The sequence below is a fragment of the Gavialis gangeticus genome, unplaced genomic scaffold (assembly GCF_001723915.1).
Source record: "Gavialis gangeticus isolate Ggan-Ray unplaced genomic scaffold, GavGan_comp1, whole genome shotgun sequence".
In the NCBI taxonomy this organism is placed as follows: Eukaryota; Metazoa; Chordata; order Crocodylia; family Gavialidae; genus Gavialis; species Gavialis gangeticus.
Window position 1 is genome coordinate 129,254,816 of NW_017728992.1, and position 16,265 is coordinate 129,271,080.

General features: G+C 41.7%; 1 protein-coding gene across 3 annotated transcripts in view; it reads left to right on the top strand.

The window, feature by feature from the left end:
* CSPP1 (centrosome and spindle pole associated protein 1) overlaps positions 1-16,265 on the top strand; it is a 154,345-nt gene that overhangs the window by 75,518 nt on the left and 62,562 nt on the right. For 2 of the 3 annotated variants that reach the window (XM_019527760.1, XM_019527762.1), the window contains exons 9-15: positions 2,172-2,263; positions 4,849-4,942; positions 7,345-7,402; positions 11,601-11,773; positions 12,553-12,671; positions 14,817-14,895; positions 15,298-15,418. In XM_019527760.1, the coding sequence (XP_019383305.1) occupies positions 2,172-2,263; positions 4,849-4,942; positions 7,345-7,402; positions 11,601-11,773; positions 12,553-12,671; positions 14,817-14,895; positions 15,298-15,418 (736 nt within the window). The remainder of the gene's footprint in view (positions 1-2,171; positions 2,264-4,848; positions 4,943-7,344; positions 7,403-11,600; positions 11,774-12,552; positions 12,672-14,816; positions 14,896-15,297; positions 15,419-16,265) is intronic. The other variant, XM_019527761.1, reaches the window with a different exon arrangement.

Genomic DNA, 16,265 nt, shown 5'->3' on the forward strand with positions numbered 1-16,265 from the left:
TGTGAGTGGCTCCTCTGGGTGGGGGTGCGAGGTGGGGAGGGCACCCCCCCCCCAGGATGGCATGGCAGCTATGTGCTCTCGGACCTGCACGCTGGCCAAGCCAGCTGCCGCTGCGGACTGGGGCTGCGCTTGGGTGGGGCAGTGGTGGTGCTGGGAGAGGGACTCTGGGGGGGGGCTGCAGGCACCCAAAAATTCGCTGTACTCCCCCCACCCCCACCCCCTCCCTTCCAGTGCCGCTGCCCAGCCTGAGCGCAGCATGGCCCAGACCACCGCTGTGAAGAGTGCAGCGCTGCCTTCCCCTTCCCCCTGGGATCTGTGTGGGGGAGAGGGTGGGCTGGGGCTGGAAGGCAGCACTGTGGTCTTCATGGTGGAGAGCTAGGGCATATTACGCTTGGGCTGGGTGGCAGTGGCATTGCTGGGAAGGGGCACTATGGTGTGGCTATGGCGAATTTTTGGTTGCCTGCAGCCCCGCCGTGTAGCCCCACTTTTTGTGCCGCTTCTGCCCAGCCCAAGTACAGCCATGGTTCCATCCCACAGCATTAGCCGACCTGGCCAGCATTCAGATCCAGGGGCACATGCCCCCGCCTCCACCCTGTGCCCTTTACATGAGCCGCTTGTGGCTTCATCCCATGTCCTGGTTTTGCAGGGCTTGCCCCTGCTCCAGTCCCACTCCCTCCCTCAGCTGCTGCAGCTGTCCACACTGCCCAGCGTTTGGGGGGACGCATTCCCTCCCCATCTGTGCAGCTCCATTGTGACCTGGGATTTACAACCTGGGCTGAGCCTTGTCCCCTGCCTGCCCAGCGGCTGGATGCAGGTGGCATTGGGCTGCTCCCAGGTGGGCTGCAGTGGGGTTTGAGTTGCAAAGCCCAGCCCACAATGGCAGCTGCCTACACAGCACACAGATGTGGGGACATGTCCCCCCTGGGGCCTCCGCCAGGGTACGCACAGTGGCAGGAGCCCTCCCCTGTGCCCCTGGATGAGCTGCCCGTGCTCGATCCTTTTATCGCCCCCTGGCTGGGGCCCTACTCAGCTTGCTTCTACCTCTGTGGCACTCTGTCCCTTACCGTGGGGGCTTGATCTGGCCCCTTCCTTCTCCCACAGACTGACCTGCTGGGCTGGGGGTAGGGCACATGCATGCATAGCCTCCCACTCCAGCCTCAGATTGACTCCAAGAGGCTTTGAGATCAACCACTGTCTTAGGAGATCAGTGATTTTAGACCTCCAATTTCCAGGCAGAGAACCAGCCAGATGGTGTTGGACAGGAGATTTTCCGAACATTTTTAACATGTGCTTATTATGGAAGAACTGTATAAGGGGTTTTAAATGACTTTGTTCCAAATACTGTCTTTAGTTGCTCAGCCATTTCCTTCCTGCCAGTAGCTGACAAATCTGACTCTTTCTTGAGCTACAAATAGTCTGAATACCCATTGTAAAAGATCTGTGGGTCTTCTTACTAGTATAAGAAGTTTTCAGGTAAGTGTAAGTAATGTTTGATATTTTTTTTTTTTTTTTTTTTAAAGGTCATACCAAGGTAGAGTAAGAGATCCATCTCATGATTATAAAAAATGGCTTTCAGGAGAGAGAGATCTAACAGGCATTCCCATTTTTTTCCTTTGTAATAGCAAAAGATCACATACATACACTCCAACCGATTTAGACAGAAACACAGTGATCAGAAGAAAAGAGGATTTTTTGTGGAAAAAGTGTTTACCTATTTTTCCCAATTTTTTTTTCTTCTAAGTTCTAGGGACAATTCAGATCTGAGATGCATGAATGCAGTTAAACCCTCCCTCCTCTTTCCACCCTACCCCAAAGAATGTTTTACAACCATGCATAACTTGAAGTGCTTTGCTGAATCAATGCTCAGAGGCATAACTAGGAAGTTCTGTACCCCAGACGGTGGCTGCCATTCTTGTGCCCTTTTCAGTCTGCCCCACTTACACACTGATAGTATCGTGAGTGTGGTACCTACAGATGTTGTCATGGAAGCTTTGTGAGAAAACACTTGTTACTGAGTTGTTTCTCAGACATAGAAGTTCTCTGCAGCTATGATTTCATAAGAGCTCCTCTCATAAACGGTTAACATAAAAGTAATTTAAATATTTTATGCTTTGGACTGTTTTTAAGCAAAGACTTTAAAATCTGATCTCTTTTCATTTTTTTTTGCCCAGAAATCAGGCAGACGACAATTCTCCAACCAGTGAACAGGCAAAATCAGGCATAGGTAAGGATGGCATTCCATATGCAACAGGACTCATTCTCGGTATGTACAAAAACCCAGCTAATGATTAGTCTGAATTGCGGTATTTATTATAAAAATAATATCTGTTGAAGCTTAATATTATGTGCTTCTTATGGAATAATTGATGTTACTTGGATTTTCCTTGCAACATATTTGTGTGCTGGCAAACATCCAGTAAGTTAAAAAGAGAAAAGGAAAAGGAAAAGACAACAAAGTCCAATTACTTTTCCTCAGTGACATGAGGTATTTGTGGTTCCTTTCCAGTATGCAGAATGGTAACTTTGGGATGTTTATGGTAGCAGACACCCAAACCGATTCCCAGATTTCTCAGATAAATGAATGAAAATAGTGGAGATGTTTCACAGAATTTAGAAAATCACATTTTTTAAGTTAAATTTGGGTAACTAAAATATTGGAATATTCAGTACATTTAATTAAATTAGGATTAAAACCGTGGAAAAAGTGGAAGACAGTTGTCAGAATAACTTATATTTTTTTGAACAATTTAGATATCTAATGAATTAAATCTTTAAATGAAAATTGTATATGTTGGAGAGCAGAAATAAGCTGTTAACCACCATAATAATTTTTTCAGGACTTGTATGTAAGACTTTGGTAGGTTCAGCTTTGCACCTTGACTAGTGATTATTATTTAAAAAAAAAAAAGCATTTCTTGAGGTACATGTTAGACTGAAAGTGCTAGAATAGCAAATTCTTGATCAGGTCTAATCTGTGAATAGCCTCTGATTAATCTGTTTCCTGTAGTAGAGCAATATAACACTTGACTGTTGCTACCTTATTCGGATAGTCTAAATTATGAGTCTGTTGCCATAATAACTTAGTATTCCACAAACAGAAACCTTCAAAGCATCCCTTAAAGGTAGGTAGGGAGGCATTGTTAGCTCCACTTGACAGATAGGGATCAGAGGCATAGAATCGTTCAATAAATAGGGCTGTGCAAAGCTTTGGTCCCTGATTTGATTCAGCAGAGATATGGCCTGATTTGGTGGCCGAATCTCCAAATTAAATTGAATCTCCAAATTTAATCTCTCTGAATTGAATTGGAACCCTCTGAATCGATTTGGAAAGATTCGACAATTCGGACATAGGTACAGCTTTAAATGTATTTTCTATGTACCTCAGGGTACCAAACGGCTCATGAATGCCTTAGTGGTGGGGCGGATGGAGTGTCCCACAGGAGCACGGGGTGGGCTTCCCAGCGCGCTTGCCAGCAGACCCGAAAGTGGACCAGAAGCACTTCCGGTCCACTTCCAGGTCTGCTGGGCAGCGTGTGGGGAGGGAGCCCCCCCTGCAACCCCTGGCTTGGCGACTGGTGCCTCCTGGGTCTGGGGGGGCAACCAGGGTCCCCCTGCGGTCAATCACTGAGCCAGGGGGGACACAAGGACATCCCCCACACGTGCCAAGCATGTGGGGGACCCCCCTCCACGCTCCTGTGGGACTCACCATCCACCCCAGCATCGCAGCGTTCAAGAGCTGTGCCTGGTACCTTGAGGTATGTAGAAAAAACATTAAAAGCTGCGTCTATCGCCAAATCACTGATTCTCCAAATCCGCGTCAAATCTTCAGATTTGGATTCAGCCAAATTGAGTCAAATCACTGTCCCTGATTTGGGCTGAATCTGAATCCAAATCAAATATGGCCTGTTTTGTACACCCCTAATAAATAGCATAATGTTGTGCTTAAAATCTGTTGTCAGACCTGAGAACTGAGTCTGGGTTAAAAAAAAAATCTTGGTTCAGTGCCTTAACTATTTTTGCCTCTTTCACCATTGGAGTATAAAATTATTTGAATTTTTTTTGCATCACAATCAACTTCCAAATGGCTCTTTCATTGGCATTCCAGACTTCTCTATTTTATGTTTGGTTGCTTTACTTCATTGAAGAGCAATACCTCCTGTAGAATGATGGGGGGAAAAAGTGCTGAGGGGACATTGAACCATTGTATAGGAAGGTTTCTAGTGTATTTATAAACACACTACTTTTTTTATTAGCTTTAAGTTCCAGAATAAGATCAAGTGGAAACGGCCAAAAGTTCAAATGTTTTAATCGTACAAAGTACTGGTAAGGTGCAGTACTATGGAAACTATCTCTAAGTATTAAAATTACCTTAATTCTTATAGTTTCCATCTCTTGCTTTCAGTTCTGGTTTTAATTCAAAACATAATTGCATGTGACTGTACCTGTTGGTGCTCTTGGGAATGCCTAGAGGATTATTTACTTTAATTTTTTCATATAGTTTTTACCTGATTTCCCCCCCCCCCCCATTCCACCTCCAAATGCTACACCAAGTATAGAGTTGATTTTAAATAACTGAAATAGAATACCTGACTGTTTTCAAGAGACAAATAAGAAGATCAGATTTCAGCATTTCAGGGGTAGAAAAACAAAATAAAAAAAAAACCTGATTTTTTTTTTTTTTAATCAGTAACTATGAAGTTGCACAGTTTTTAAACAAGCTCCAAAATGCAGGTTTCCATATTCTGCTGTGCTTTTTTTTCCTGTTCAGATGAAATTTGAAAGTGTTAGAAGAGTAAAATGTGTACGTAACTTTCACAGAAAGTTCATGCTAACTTCCCCCTCTATTAGGTGGTCAGGACAAGGAACTTATACAAAGAAGGAAAGAAATGTACAGACAGGAGCTCATGGAACAGATGGCTGAGCAACAAAGAAATAAGAGACGGTAATTTGTAATTTGATCCAATGAAGGCTAAAAGTAAAGGCAAAAGTGGATTTTATAAAGGCTTTTGAATGTATGCAAACTTTTTCCACTCAGACATTGTGGAATTATATTACTGTATCTACCTGAATCCAAGACATGGGCGACTGGTGCCTGCTGAATCTTGGGGGGCTCTAGGTCGCTGAGGAGGAGGGATGCCCTAGCGGCCAGTCGCTGACCCAGCAGCGAAACCAGAACTGCACTTCTGCTGGTGCTTCCAGTTTCGGGGCTGGGTTTCCAGGGGGTGCACGGCTGATCTTGTGGGGGGAGGGGTGCATGTGCACCTGCATGTACCCCCTATGCATTACCAGTGATCCAAGATGAGGTTTTCCCCCAATCAGCATGGGATGGGGAAGCCTAGTCTTGGAGTACCAACCAGGGGCAGGCAGGAGCTTATCTCCAGCATTGGCCCCAGGCTAGGGGCTGACGCCAGAGCTGAGCCGCCATCTGTACCTGGCAGGAATTACTTATTTGGTGGGAAAGGGGCATGTGGTGGAGGGCAGGTGGAGGAGACATTGGGGGGGAACCTGCCACCTGGCCCTCCCCCCCTTGCCCCCTGTACCGGTGCCTGTTTGCCTCCTCCTCCTCCCTTTACTTTTATCTTTTGCTCCACCTTCAGTCCCTCCAGCCCCTATCCTGCTTGGCCAGGATCTGCTACCACTTCTCCCTGGCTGGGCTGGGCTGGGCTGGGCTGAGGCCAGGTCAGGGCCACCACTGCTGCTGATTGACCAGGAGGAGCAGAGCTGCAGCAGAAGGTAAGGCTGCAAGGAGGAGCGGGGTGGGAGGGCAGGCTCCAGGGGACAAGGGGTGGAGGAGTAGGCTGTAGGGGGGATGGGGTGAGAGAGGCAAGGAGTTGGGGGCAGGCACAGGCTTGGAGGGACAGGCAGCAAGAGGGCATGTGTTATGGGGATACATGACAGAGGTCAAGCACACAGTGGGACAAGAGGCAGAGAAGCAAGTGACGGGGTCTGGGCCCTCATCACCTGCTGCTGCTTTCCCTGCCACAGCAGTGGGCAGGATGAATTTAAGAGGATCCACCACTAATTAGATTCTGTACATAAAAAATTATAACAGATTAATCATCTTAAATTTACTCTGAATTTTGTTCCACAATAAGGCAAAGGGACACATGATCAGCTTTTCCAAGCTGGCTGCTTGAAGTGGCCTTTGTTACAGCATCTGATCACTAGATGGAAGGAGAGCCAGTTTGCGTTGAGCAAATTGCTACCATGGAATTAAATTGACCATGGTAGTGGAAACATGACACACAAAGTATCTTTTCTGGACCGAATTTCCTCAAGACTGATTTCTTTGGAAGTAACTTAATACTCCAATGTAGCACTACCTGTGGGGTAAACACTAATGTTGGGTGCCCAAGTTGCTTTTCCTTTGGAATAAATCGAGAATACTCTGAAGTGACTGTGTTGTATGTCCTTGTCCGTAAAATCCTGGAAGGGGATTTAAAATAAAATCAAAAGCCCAGAAATGGGAGGTATTAGCAAATTAAGAATCCAACAACATGACCTAAGACATGAAGCTGTCATGCAGTGGCTGACACAGTTCTTTTGAGTGCCGGTTTTAATTTGAATATGTTTATAATTGTTTTCCATATCAAACTTCTGTGCTGGGGAAAAAATACTCCCAAAAAGCACAGGGAAAAATTATGCTGAAAACGCTATTAAACTGCTTTTTAAAAATCCATTCTGGCCCAAGTTATTAGTCAAGTTTATATAGACAGACTTGCATCTTAGTTGTTTTAAAAGGGAAAGGAAAGTATGCTGCTTGGGAGTAGGCATCTGCTGCTGTGCTGTAACTGTTACATCTGCCTGATCTTGTAGGGAAGCAAATTAACTAGAGTGTCTTGACTTTGATCCCTAATGAAGTAGGAACAGATTTGCTACACTTGTATCCCTCCAGAACCATATGTTTGTATTGGTACAGTTGCATTGTATCCTCCTCTATAGGTATTCTGTGATATTGTTATAGTTATGTCAGCCTGTACCCAGACTTTGAAGCCCTATTCTTGCTGGGAGATGCTGAGGGTGCAGTTTTGTTTATTTACCAAGAATGTATAAAATCCCTTTTCTTTGAATATAGAAGGAATTGAACAAAAGACAGTTTGGGAGCTGCAAGGAAAGACACTTAGCCAGCTGAAAACCACTCTCAGCTTTTTCTCAGTACTGCCACGGCTACCTTTTTGCATCTTTGCATCTGTATCATCTATGCTGGTTTCCTTGCCCCTCACTTTTTTTTAATATACAGCAGTACCTCTTCACCCCGTGCAGTTCTGAGGCCCATCCTACCCCCTACCCCCAGCTCATTTTCTTGCTGCAACATTTTTATTTTTATTTTCTTTTTTTTAACAGTGAAAAAGAGCTGGAGCTCTTAGTTGCTGCTACTGGAGCTCTAGACCCAGGGAAGCAGGTAAGGCATATTGGTATTCTACTTTTAATTCAAATGGATCTTTTACTACATAAGGCAGTAATTCTCAATGAGGGTGCCTCTTCTTTTGAGAGGAGATACGCGAGGTATAAGGAGATAAGCAGATAAGTGTAGGCTCAAACTTGTTCCTGCCTGGCCAATCCCCTGGTCCCACTGCTAGGCCCCTCTGTAAGAGGTAAGCATTGCAATATATAAATTTGTTTTGAAATTGGGTGCTGCTCAATTCATACAAGTTATGGAGCATGCCTTAAATTCAAAAAGATTGAGAGCCACTGACATAAGTTGCATTAACTTATTTGGTAATCTAAAAAGGCTTTTATGACATATATACACCACATAGAAAGAAAACAGTTAAGGCTTTCTTAACTGGGCATTAGTGATAATCAAAATAAACAGGTCTAAGCTGCACCTTGCTCTTTTTTATCTAATTATTATGCATCTAAGTCATTGTAATGGTGCCAACTGATTATTTCAAGTTTTTTAGTTACTTTTATTAGTAAATATGTCATTTCAGAATTATGGGCTCCTGTAGATGTGCGTGGAGCTTGCTTTGATGCACTGGGAATCTAACATGTTGGAGCAGACTCAATTAATCAAGCCTGCTGGAGCACAGAAATTGACATGCTCTGGTAGCCTTCCGCATCACATGTATATCAGCATCTCTGTGCTGAAGAAATGGTTGAAATAAAACATGTTTGATGAGCTTTAGTTCAAAACTCCACCGCCATTATTTTTCAGTGCAGGGACAGGGTAGTACAGTTGCCATCCTTGGAGGTGGTCAAGAGGAGGCTGGACAGGCACCTCGTTGAGCTTGTCTGACCCCAGTAACTTCCTGCCCATGGCAGGGGACCAGACTTGATGATCTTACAGGTCCTATCCAGTTCTACGATTCAATGGTTGATATATGTGAGGCCCGGGTGTTTTTTAATTAGCGCAACTTGCTAATTAAAGTGCTTAGTGCTGCATCCCAGAGCACATATACAGATGCCCTATGTGAGCATACCAAATTTTGTATAATTCAGCATGTAATGACTTAACATTTTGCTTTTACTCTTAAGTAAAAGCACCATTTTCTGTTGAATTAGCAGGATATAACTATCCTGACTATCACATTGTTAGGCAGAAGTCAGGGCAGCTGGCAGCAGCACAGAGTTGCCACAGCCACTCCACCTGGCTTTGCAGGGCCCCCCAAAGTGCAGGGCCCAGAGCAGTTGCCACAATTTGCACGCCTTAAGGATGGCCCTGACTTAGGGGTTCTCAAACTTTGTGATACTGTGGTCCCAAGTGTTGGATGGTGGCAGCGGGGGATGAGGAGCTCACATGCGATGGCAGCTGCTTCTGCCATCCACCACTCTGTGTCGCCGCCATGCACCAAGTCCCTGCGCTGCTTTGTATACGCCCTGGGAAGTTTGTGCCCCCTTTTAAGTTGCTCGCAACCTTCTGGGGGGTTGCGACCCACAGTTTAAGAACACCTGGCTTACTGGATGCCATAGAATCCTTTTTACTCTGGAAATCGTGGTGGATGGTTCTTTGTTTTTATTAGACAAATGTAATTAACACAGACTTTACAATACATTAAGCTGTTTTCTGGAGAGCACTGCAGCTAACTCCTTCCATGGATACTGTAGAAGGAGCCATCAGAACTAGGATGAGGACAGACACCATTACTACTTCAAAATACAAGGAACAGCCATAAGATACTTTGTCATGAAGCAGCCCAGTTGCTGTGGCAGCAGGTGGTTAGCAGCAAAGAGCATGTAGTAGTGAAGCCTTCCATATTCATTGTGTATATCTGAGAGGGATTGGATGGTGCTGCTTCTAACAGCAAACTGATAGAACCAGTGTGAGCTCGGCATGATTTAAAATAATTAATTTAACAAGGCATCACAATTAAGTAGAATTACATTCCTCATTAAGCAGCAGTCTGTGCCTTTAAATGTTGCTTAAGTTGAAATTATTTTTTAAGGAGATGTTCCAGCTAGGTGAATTTTGCAAGTGAATGCATGCTGGTTAAGAGGAGAGTGCATAATTAAGTGTTGATAATGGCTCAATAGAGTTCTGTCCAACTTCTGTTCCTCTGAGCAGGGTGCAAATTAAGGGGGAGCTGGGCGGGTGGGTGGAGGCTGAGCCTCCCCATAAGGGATGAAAGCCCCAATGTAAGATTTGAAAATCATAACCTGGGGGGTCTCCAATCAGATTGCTACTTCACTTAAGTGGACATGTTAATCAAATTTTTTTTGCAGACCCCCCACCCCCCAAGAGTTCAAGTGTAATTTAAACCCTGCCCCCAGGGGCCTCCCTAGTGGGGGCTGCATACAACATTGCCTGCACCAGTCAAGCTGCAGGCCCCAGGGACACTCCCTCAATCCCCCACCTCAGTACACCCTTATGTTGTCTCCTTTGCCCCACCCTTGCACCACTGGCATACAGGTCACCTACCTCCACCATTGCACCATGTGGGTGCAATTCCCCATGCTTGGCTCCATTTTCCCTCTCTCCTTCCACCCTCCAACTCAGAGCCCTGTACTCACTCTCATCTCTGTACACCGCTTGCCATATTGCCCCATCCCTGGGGGCAGTGGAAGGAAGTGACAACTGGAGGAGGCAGGGGAAGCCTAGAGACCTTAGACTCTGTTGTAGCTAGACTGATCGGGGGAATTGTGGCTGGGCAGAAGCCCTGGGTCCACAGCATAACCCTTTGTGAGCTGTGTGTGGTCTGCAAGTGGCTATATGGACAGCCCTGATTTTAATAGACTGCTTGTTTTTAAAGTAAACAGTTACTAAGGGTATCAGGCTTGCCGTGCTATAGCCTAACTTTTGAATAAAATAAGGATTGTTTACTTAACTGGCAACTGTGATAATGCCTTGAGCCCAACCTGGGAACAAGTAAAAACCAAACAGTTTTTTTTATGAAAAACTCCTTTAAAAATTCCAGTGCTCAAGGGACCAAAAATGAAAAAACTAAAAACAAGAAACCTCGTGTGTGTGTGTGTGTGTGTGTGTGCACACACACACACACACACACACAATGTACAAGTATACATGTATGTGTGGAATCTGGTAACATAATAATTCTGATTATAACTCTGATCATTTTAAAACTAAATAATATAAATTCAAGTGTTTTATTTCTAAAACAGTTTTAACAATTTAATACCATTCTTTCTTCCTGATTTTTTTTTTTTTTTAAAGTTCTTTTCATAAGTAAATGTGTACTAACTTCATTGTATATACTGTCTTGCAGCTAAATGAAGAGGAGGTAAACATTTAACATATTGCTGTGAATATCTAAAATATTATACCCAATTTGGTATATGATTCCCAATTGGATATATAGTATTCAACAGCTGCTGGTATTTAGTCCTAGAATGCATGTTTATTGAAGAACTATGGTCTTAAGGAACAACAAGATTATAAAATACATCTATTTCTCTTTTGAAATTAATGAATAAACTTTTACTTTCTATTCACATGGTTCCTTTTTTAAACAATACAAGATGTTTCTAATGTGCAAATCAATTAATAGGCAAAACTTTTGGGGGTCTACTAGGACAGTTTTTAAACTAATCTGCTTGCATGCTTTGCATTATTTGCATGTTCTTGTCATTTTTTATCTTGAGGCTACTAATTATTAATAAACATTTTTAAAAAACCATTTAATCTACATAGATGTTGCCTTTAAAAAATAAAAACTTGGTGTAACTTTGGTAGATGGAAAAATCAAAAAAAAAAACATATGGGAGGGACATCTTGCATTCCTTTTAAAAAATGCCACTGTTCTGAAATGTTTATTGGTATAAGTCTCAACACTTATTTCTTTTGCAGATCTTAGACAGTTACAGAGCTAATGTTCTTCCTTTTGTGAATTTACCTAAATATGATAGAATGGGAAGGCCGTTGATATAGAAAACTGGCAGCTTGAGATACTAGTGCTGGAGATGGTCATGAAAAGATTTTTGTTTTCTGGTCACTGTCATAATTTCTTTCCTGGAACCCACAAGAGCTTGATTTTAGTGAAACTATCAGTTTGCACAAGCATAAGGTGTACTTTTGACAGTTGTACTAAGAAATTGTAGGCTACTACTAGAAATATAATGGGAAACCCAAAATAGTTTAGCACTAAATTCCTTTGAGATTCGGAATATCAAATGGAAGTGACTAACCACATTTTTATCTTTAGCCTGATAGACTGAAGCAATATGGTTTGACAGCAAGAGCCTCTGAAGAAAAGGTACCACCTGAAAGGCCCAAATCGGCTTTCCAGACACCCCTTCCTGCACCTCCTGTTTCACCAGTGAATGAGGACTTTCACAGGGGAATATCCAGTGCTCTTGGTGAAATAGTAGCTCCCAGGTACTTGCGTACAATTACTTAGATAAGTAGGGTAGGACAGGGCTGGGGTTAGTTTGTGGTGGGCATGTGGTACAGCTGGGTGCTGAGGGGGCATCTCTGTGGCCTGCATCTTGGGGGCCTTTGGCTCATCTTAGTGCAACTTAAATCGTGTATAGCTCCTGCTGGTGTGTCTTACAGGGCCACTTCTTTAGTTGGGCAGCCCTGGGCTAGGTAGTTGCAGATAGAGAATTTGGTGTCATTACAAGGTCTCTACTCTGCTAATTTGCATGGCTGAGGAAGAGCAGGGGGGGGCATAGATGGAATTTCTCTCTCAGTAGTGTGCCCAGATTTGCTCAGGAGGTGTTAATAGATGTGTGCAGTTACACGCATAAGTAATATCTAAAAAGTAAACCATGGTGGCACTTTTATCCTTCTCCCAATAAACATCTTAGCATGAAAGCAAATATTTTCAATTCTCTGTTATTAAATTAGCAAGAAATAAAAGTAGAAACAGATGCTTAGGCTCTGTGCATATGAGCATTCTGGGAGGCTTTGCTTAAGTCAAAATAACGTGTCCTCACTACAGGCAGATCATCTGCTCCCTATCTTTTACTGTGGCACGTGCCTGTCTACAAGGCACAATTAGGATCTCAGAGAGAAGTCATAACTGAGCTCATTCTAGAATTTTTTCATGCTTTGATTTTTTTTTTTCATTTTGCTTTAGTCTTCGTTTTTTTTTAATTTGTGCTATAATTTCTCTTTATCTCCCCCCAAAATCTTGTACCTTCCTTTTGATATAGGATTGCACCTCTACCTCCACCTCCACCACCAATTTTGACTGACAATTACAGAACACCTTACGATGATGCATACTATTTCTATGGGGCTAGGAATCCTTTGGATCCCAATCTTGCATATTGTAAGTTGACTCCTCAAAATGGATTATTTTAAGTCAAAGTGATTTGAGTCATTAATTAAATCAACAAGTAAGAAAACTTGTTTAAAATACTTTTTTAAACCTTTTCTACTTTTGTACATTTCTACTTTTTAGTTATTTTCCTAAGGAAAGGTTAGGAATCTGGTTTGCAATCATTAAGACAATTTGCAAGTCAGTGTAGATTTACGCCAACTTTTTGCCAGCAAAGGTAACATATTTCAGGAGATACCTAGTTTAATATACATTTATATTGATTCTTAATTTGTATATTTTATTATGTTAGAAAATGGTGAGGGACACTTCTGATTTATTAGATAAATAATATTTTTCTTGTGATTTGTCATTCCTTTTGAATCAAAATTCAAATTTAAATTAAAATACAGAAAACTAATGTTTTTTAACATTTGCTTTTAATAACTAAATACAACTATGTTACATATGCTTCTGCTTAAGAAGAAAGTTTATTATAATGTTTTGCATTATAGTAAGGCCTTATTATCAATAGTTAGTATGTTTTAAGATACTTTTAAAACAGAAAAGCTATACACATAGAAAAAATGTCTTGTGATGTGAGCTATAAATGGGTTGAGATAAATAAACAGTGTTGTAAATTAGATGTAATTTGATCAGATTCTTTCCTGTATATGGCCTTGGAAGATGTACATTTCTTTAATTAGTATGCCACAACAGAAACAAATATAAGTTTTGAGAGAAGAAGAGGGAAAATGCTCTATTGAGGTGAATATTGTAATTCAGTGTCAGGCTGTATTAATCTCCATGAGAGGTTCTGGTTGATCAAAGGCTATGCTATTGATGAACAAGGAAAGAATTCTTAGCCTGTTTAGGGTGGCCTGTACAGAGCACCTACATTAGTCACTAAAGTGAAGTACGGATTCTGAATCTCCATTCCATACACTCTATTCCATAACGCACGCTGGGTACCGATTTTGTTTCTGTTTGTGGTCTTGTTTCTCTTCATTGTTCTCTTCAGCTCTTTTGGGGATACAGCAGGTCTTGGAAGAGGTATTTCCTGAGAGCTAAAGCAGTGACGATTTTTCCAGGAAAACTTTATTCCCTGTATTTCCTAATCATGCCTTTCTAACTAATGTTATTCAAGAAACAATGAAGATTTGCTGTCCAAACAACTTAATGCAGTGCCTCTCACTCTCTTCCCAAATCTTCTATCTCTGAAAACCAGAAAATAAAGTGAATGTATTCAGTCTTTAGAGTGATGCCCCAGTCTTTATTTTGCTGTCTTGGCATGATGGCCTTATCTGCCCCAGCAGACATCATATTCTCTCCTTCAGACAACACAGCATTGTGTGGATACAAAAGGAGACATTAGCTTCTGTGTGGGCAGTTATGTCTTGGGCAGGCTGCAAGCACTAACTGGCTACTACTAGCCTGTACTTGAACTCTTTTTTTACTCTGCAAAAAAGGATATATAGAATGTGTAATCTGTATAGAGGTGTAATATGTAAAACTCCCTTGCCCTGTGGATTTTTTCTGAAAAATAACCTGCACTTCTCTCTGCTCTGTATGGTAGTTGTATATTACCAGATTGCTACAGATCCCTATAGCAAAAAGTACTATGCACTTCTACTTCTCTAAAGCATGTAGCTCAGCACAAAAACAAGCAGTTCATGTTCCTTTATGTTCAGATGCATCTTTGCTCATATTGTAATGTGAGATGTAGCAAATTGCTTTGCATACTCCTTAGTGGCAGTCAGTATAGCTGTTCCCCAATACAGTGAAAAGCAGTTGACTGCATGTACACAAATAATGCATTTATTCAGTTATTGGTCATATTTGTGTGTTATAGAGCTGAATATATGTAGAGGATATAGTTAATAGCTCTTACTAACCCTATGGGACACTTGAATTCACAGATTAAAGATAGGAGGGTATCTCAATACTGTATTTTCTTTGTTTTCACCATTCCAAGTATTAAGTGCAGGTGACCGTATGGAAGGGGTGAAAGGCACTGCTGTAAAATTAAGGCTTGCCTTAACTTAGCTCTGAAACTTTGTTAATGCAATGACTTGTATTGCCTCCCTTCCACTGATAACAGTAAATGTATGTCATTATGTGCATCCTAGATTTAAATGACTTGTCTTTACTCTTTAGATGGTACAGGAATGATGGGAATGCAGCCTACACCTAATCTTGCAGTTCCCTTAGGACAGGTACCAGCAGATCAGTCTGTGTAAGTACTATTGCTGTTCATTTAACATTGTTTTATCGTAGTTTTACTCATGGATACGCACCTTTGAAGTGAGGTTTAGTAAAATAAATTTTCCAAACTTCTGGTTATAAGTTCCTGGCCTAAAATATAATTAAGCAATCCCTGCTGTGTTGAGTAGGTGAATTCATAAATAGATGTAACTATTTACAGAGATGGACAGGCTGTGAAAAAAGATACTTCTCATGTTTGACCCTAGTACTCTTTCCTGCCATGGCAGGGGGTTGGACTTGATGATCTGCTCAGGTCCCTTCTGACCCTACTAACTATTAAACTATGTGTCACTTGTATACATTTCAGGCAAAAAATACTTTTTCCTTGATTTAAATTATATTCTTTTTTTTACTTGTTTTTTTTTAAATTGAGAAGAAACAGTGGACAGAGAAACATAGGGGATAGACCAAAAAGTCTTGGAATATTTCCTGAAGAAAAGCCAAAACCCTCAAAAGAATCATCTTTATCTTATCAACAAGAATTGCAACAGCAGGTATTAAGTATCCTTAATGGGGTCTGAATCTTTACATTTTTTTTAATTGTGTTTGTTCCAGGGTGTAATTCTTGTTGGAACATATTTGGTCAGGGTACAAGTAAAAGGTATTTTAATAAGTAAAAGTGTTCTTTCTGGTTAGGGTTTTATCACCAACAGAACCCTGAAGTTGAAGCTCTACTGACAGTTATGTGGATAACGTACAGAACAGACCAGAATTTAACATTCTCTTCCTTTGGTTAAACTTTGCTACTAAAATTAATCAGTTAAAACTGAATTAACACTGAGTTAGTTACCACATAGCTATTTTCTTGACCATAATGGTGCTTAAATACCTTGTTGTAAACTTTCCAGTACAAGGGCAACAGCTATCACAGTAATATTTACTTCTTTTCATTACTACTGTATCCCGCAGCACTTCGCAAACTGTAGACCAACAAACAGCAGTATAGAAAAGCAGCTTTTTCTGGGAGTTGAAGGTTGTGGCCAGATGGCATTTATTTATTCATTAAGAACCTTGGGTACCATGAACACAAATGAAAAAGACACCGTCCTAGAAGAGCTTGTCATCTGAGAATAGATAAGATCTTTGAGAGGGAGGAGGGAAGAGGATAACAGTTACACTGAGAGCATGTTGTAATTATAAGTTTGCTGCATGGATCTTGGTGATTTAAAAAATAATTTGTGATCTGTAGCTGTTGTGTCAAAGAATTAGAATGTTGTCAGCATGCCATGTTGATGAAGCAGGGAACTGTGAAAGAAGGGAAAAGGGAAAGAGGATTGGAATGGTTATGATAATATACAGGACAGAAAGGAAAGTTAAGAGAGAAAGGAACTGAGCAGAGAG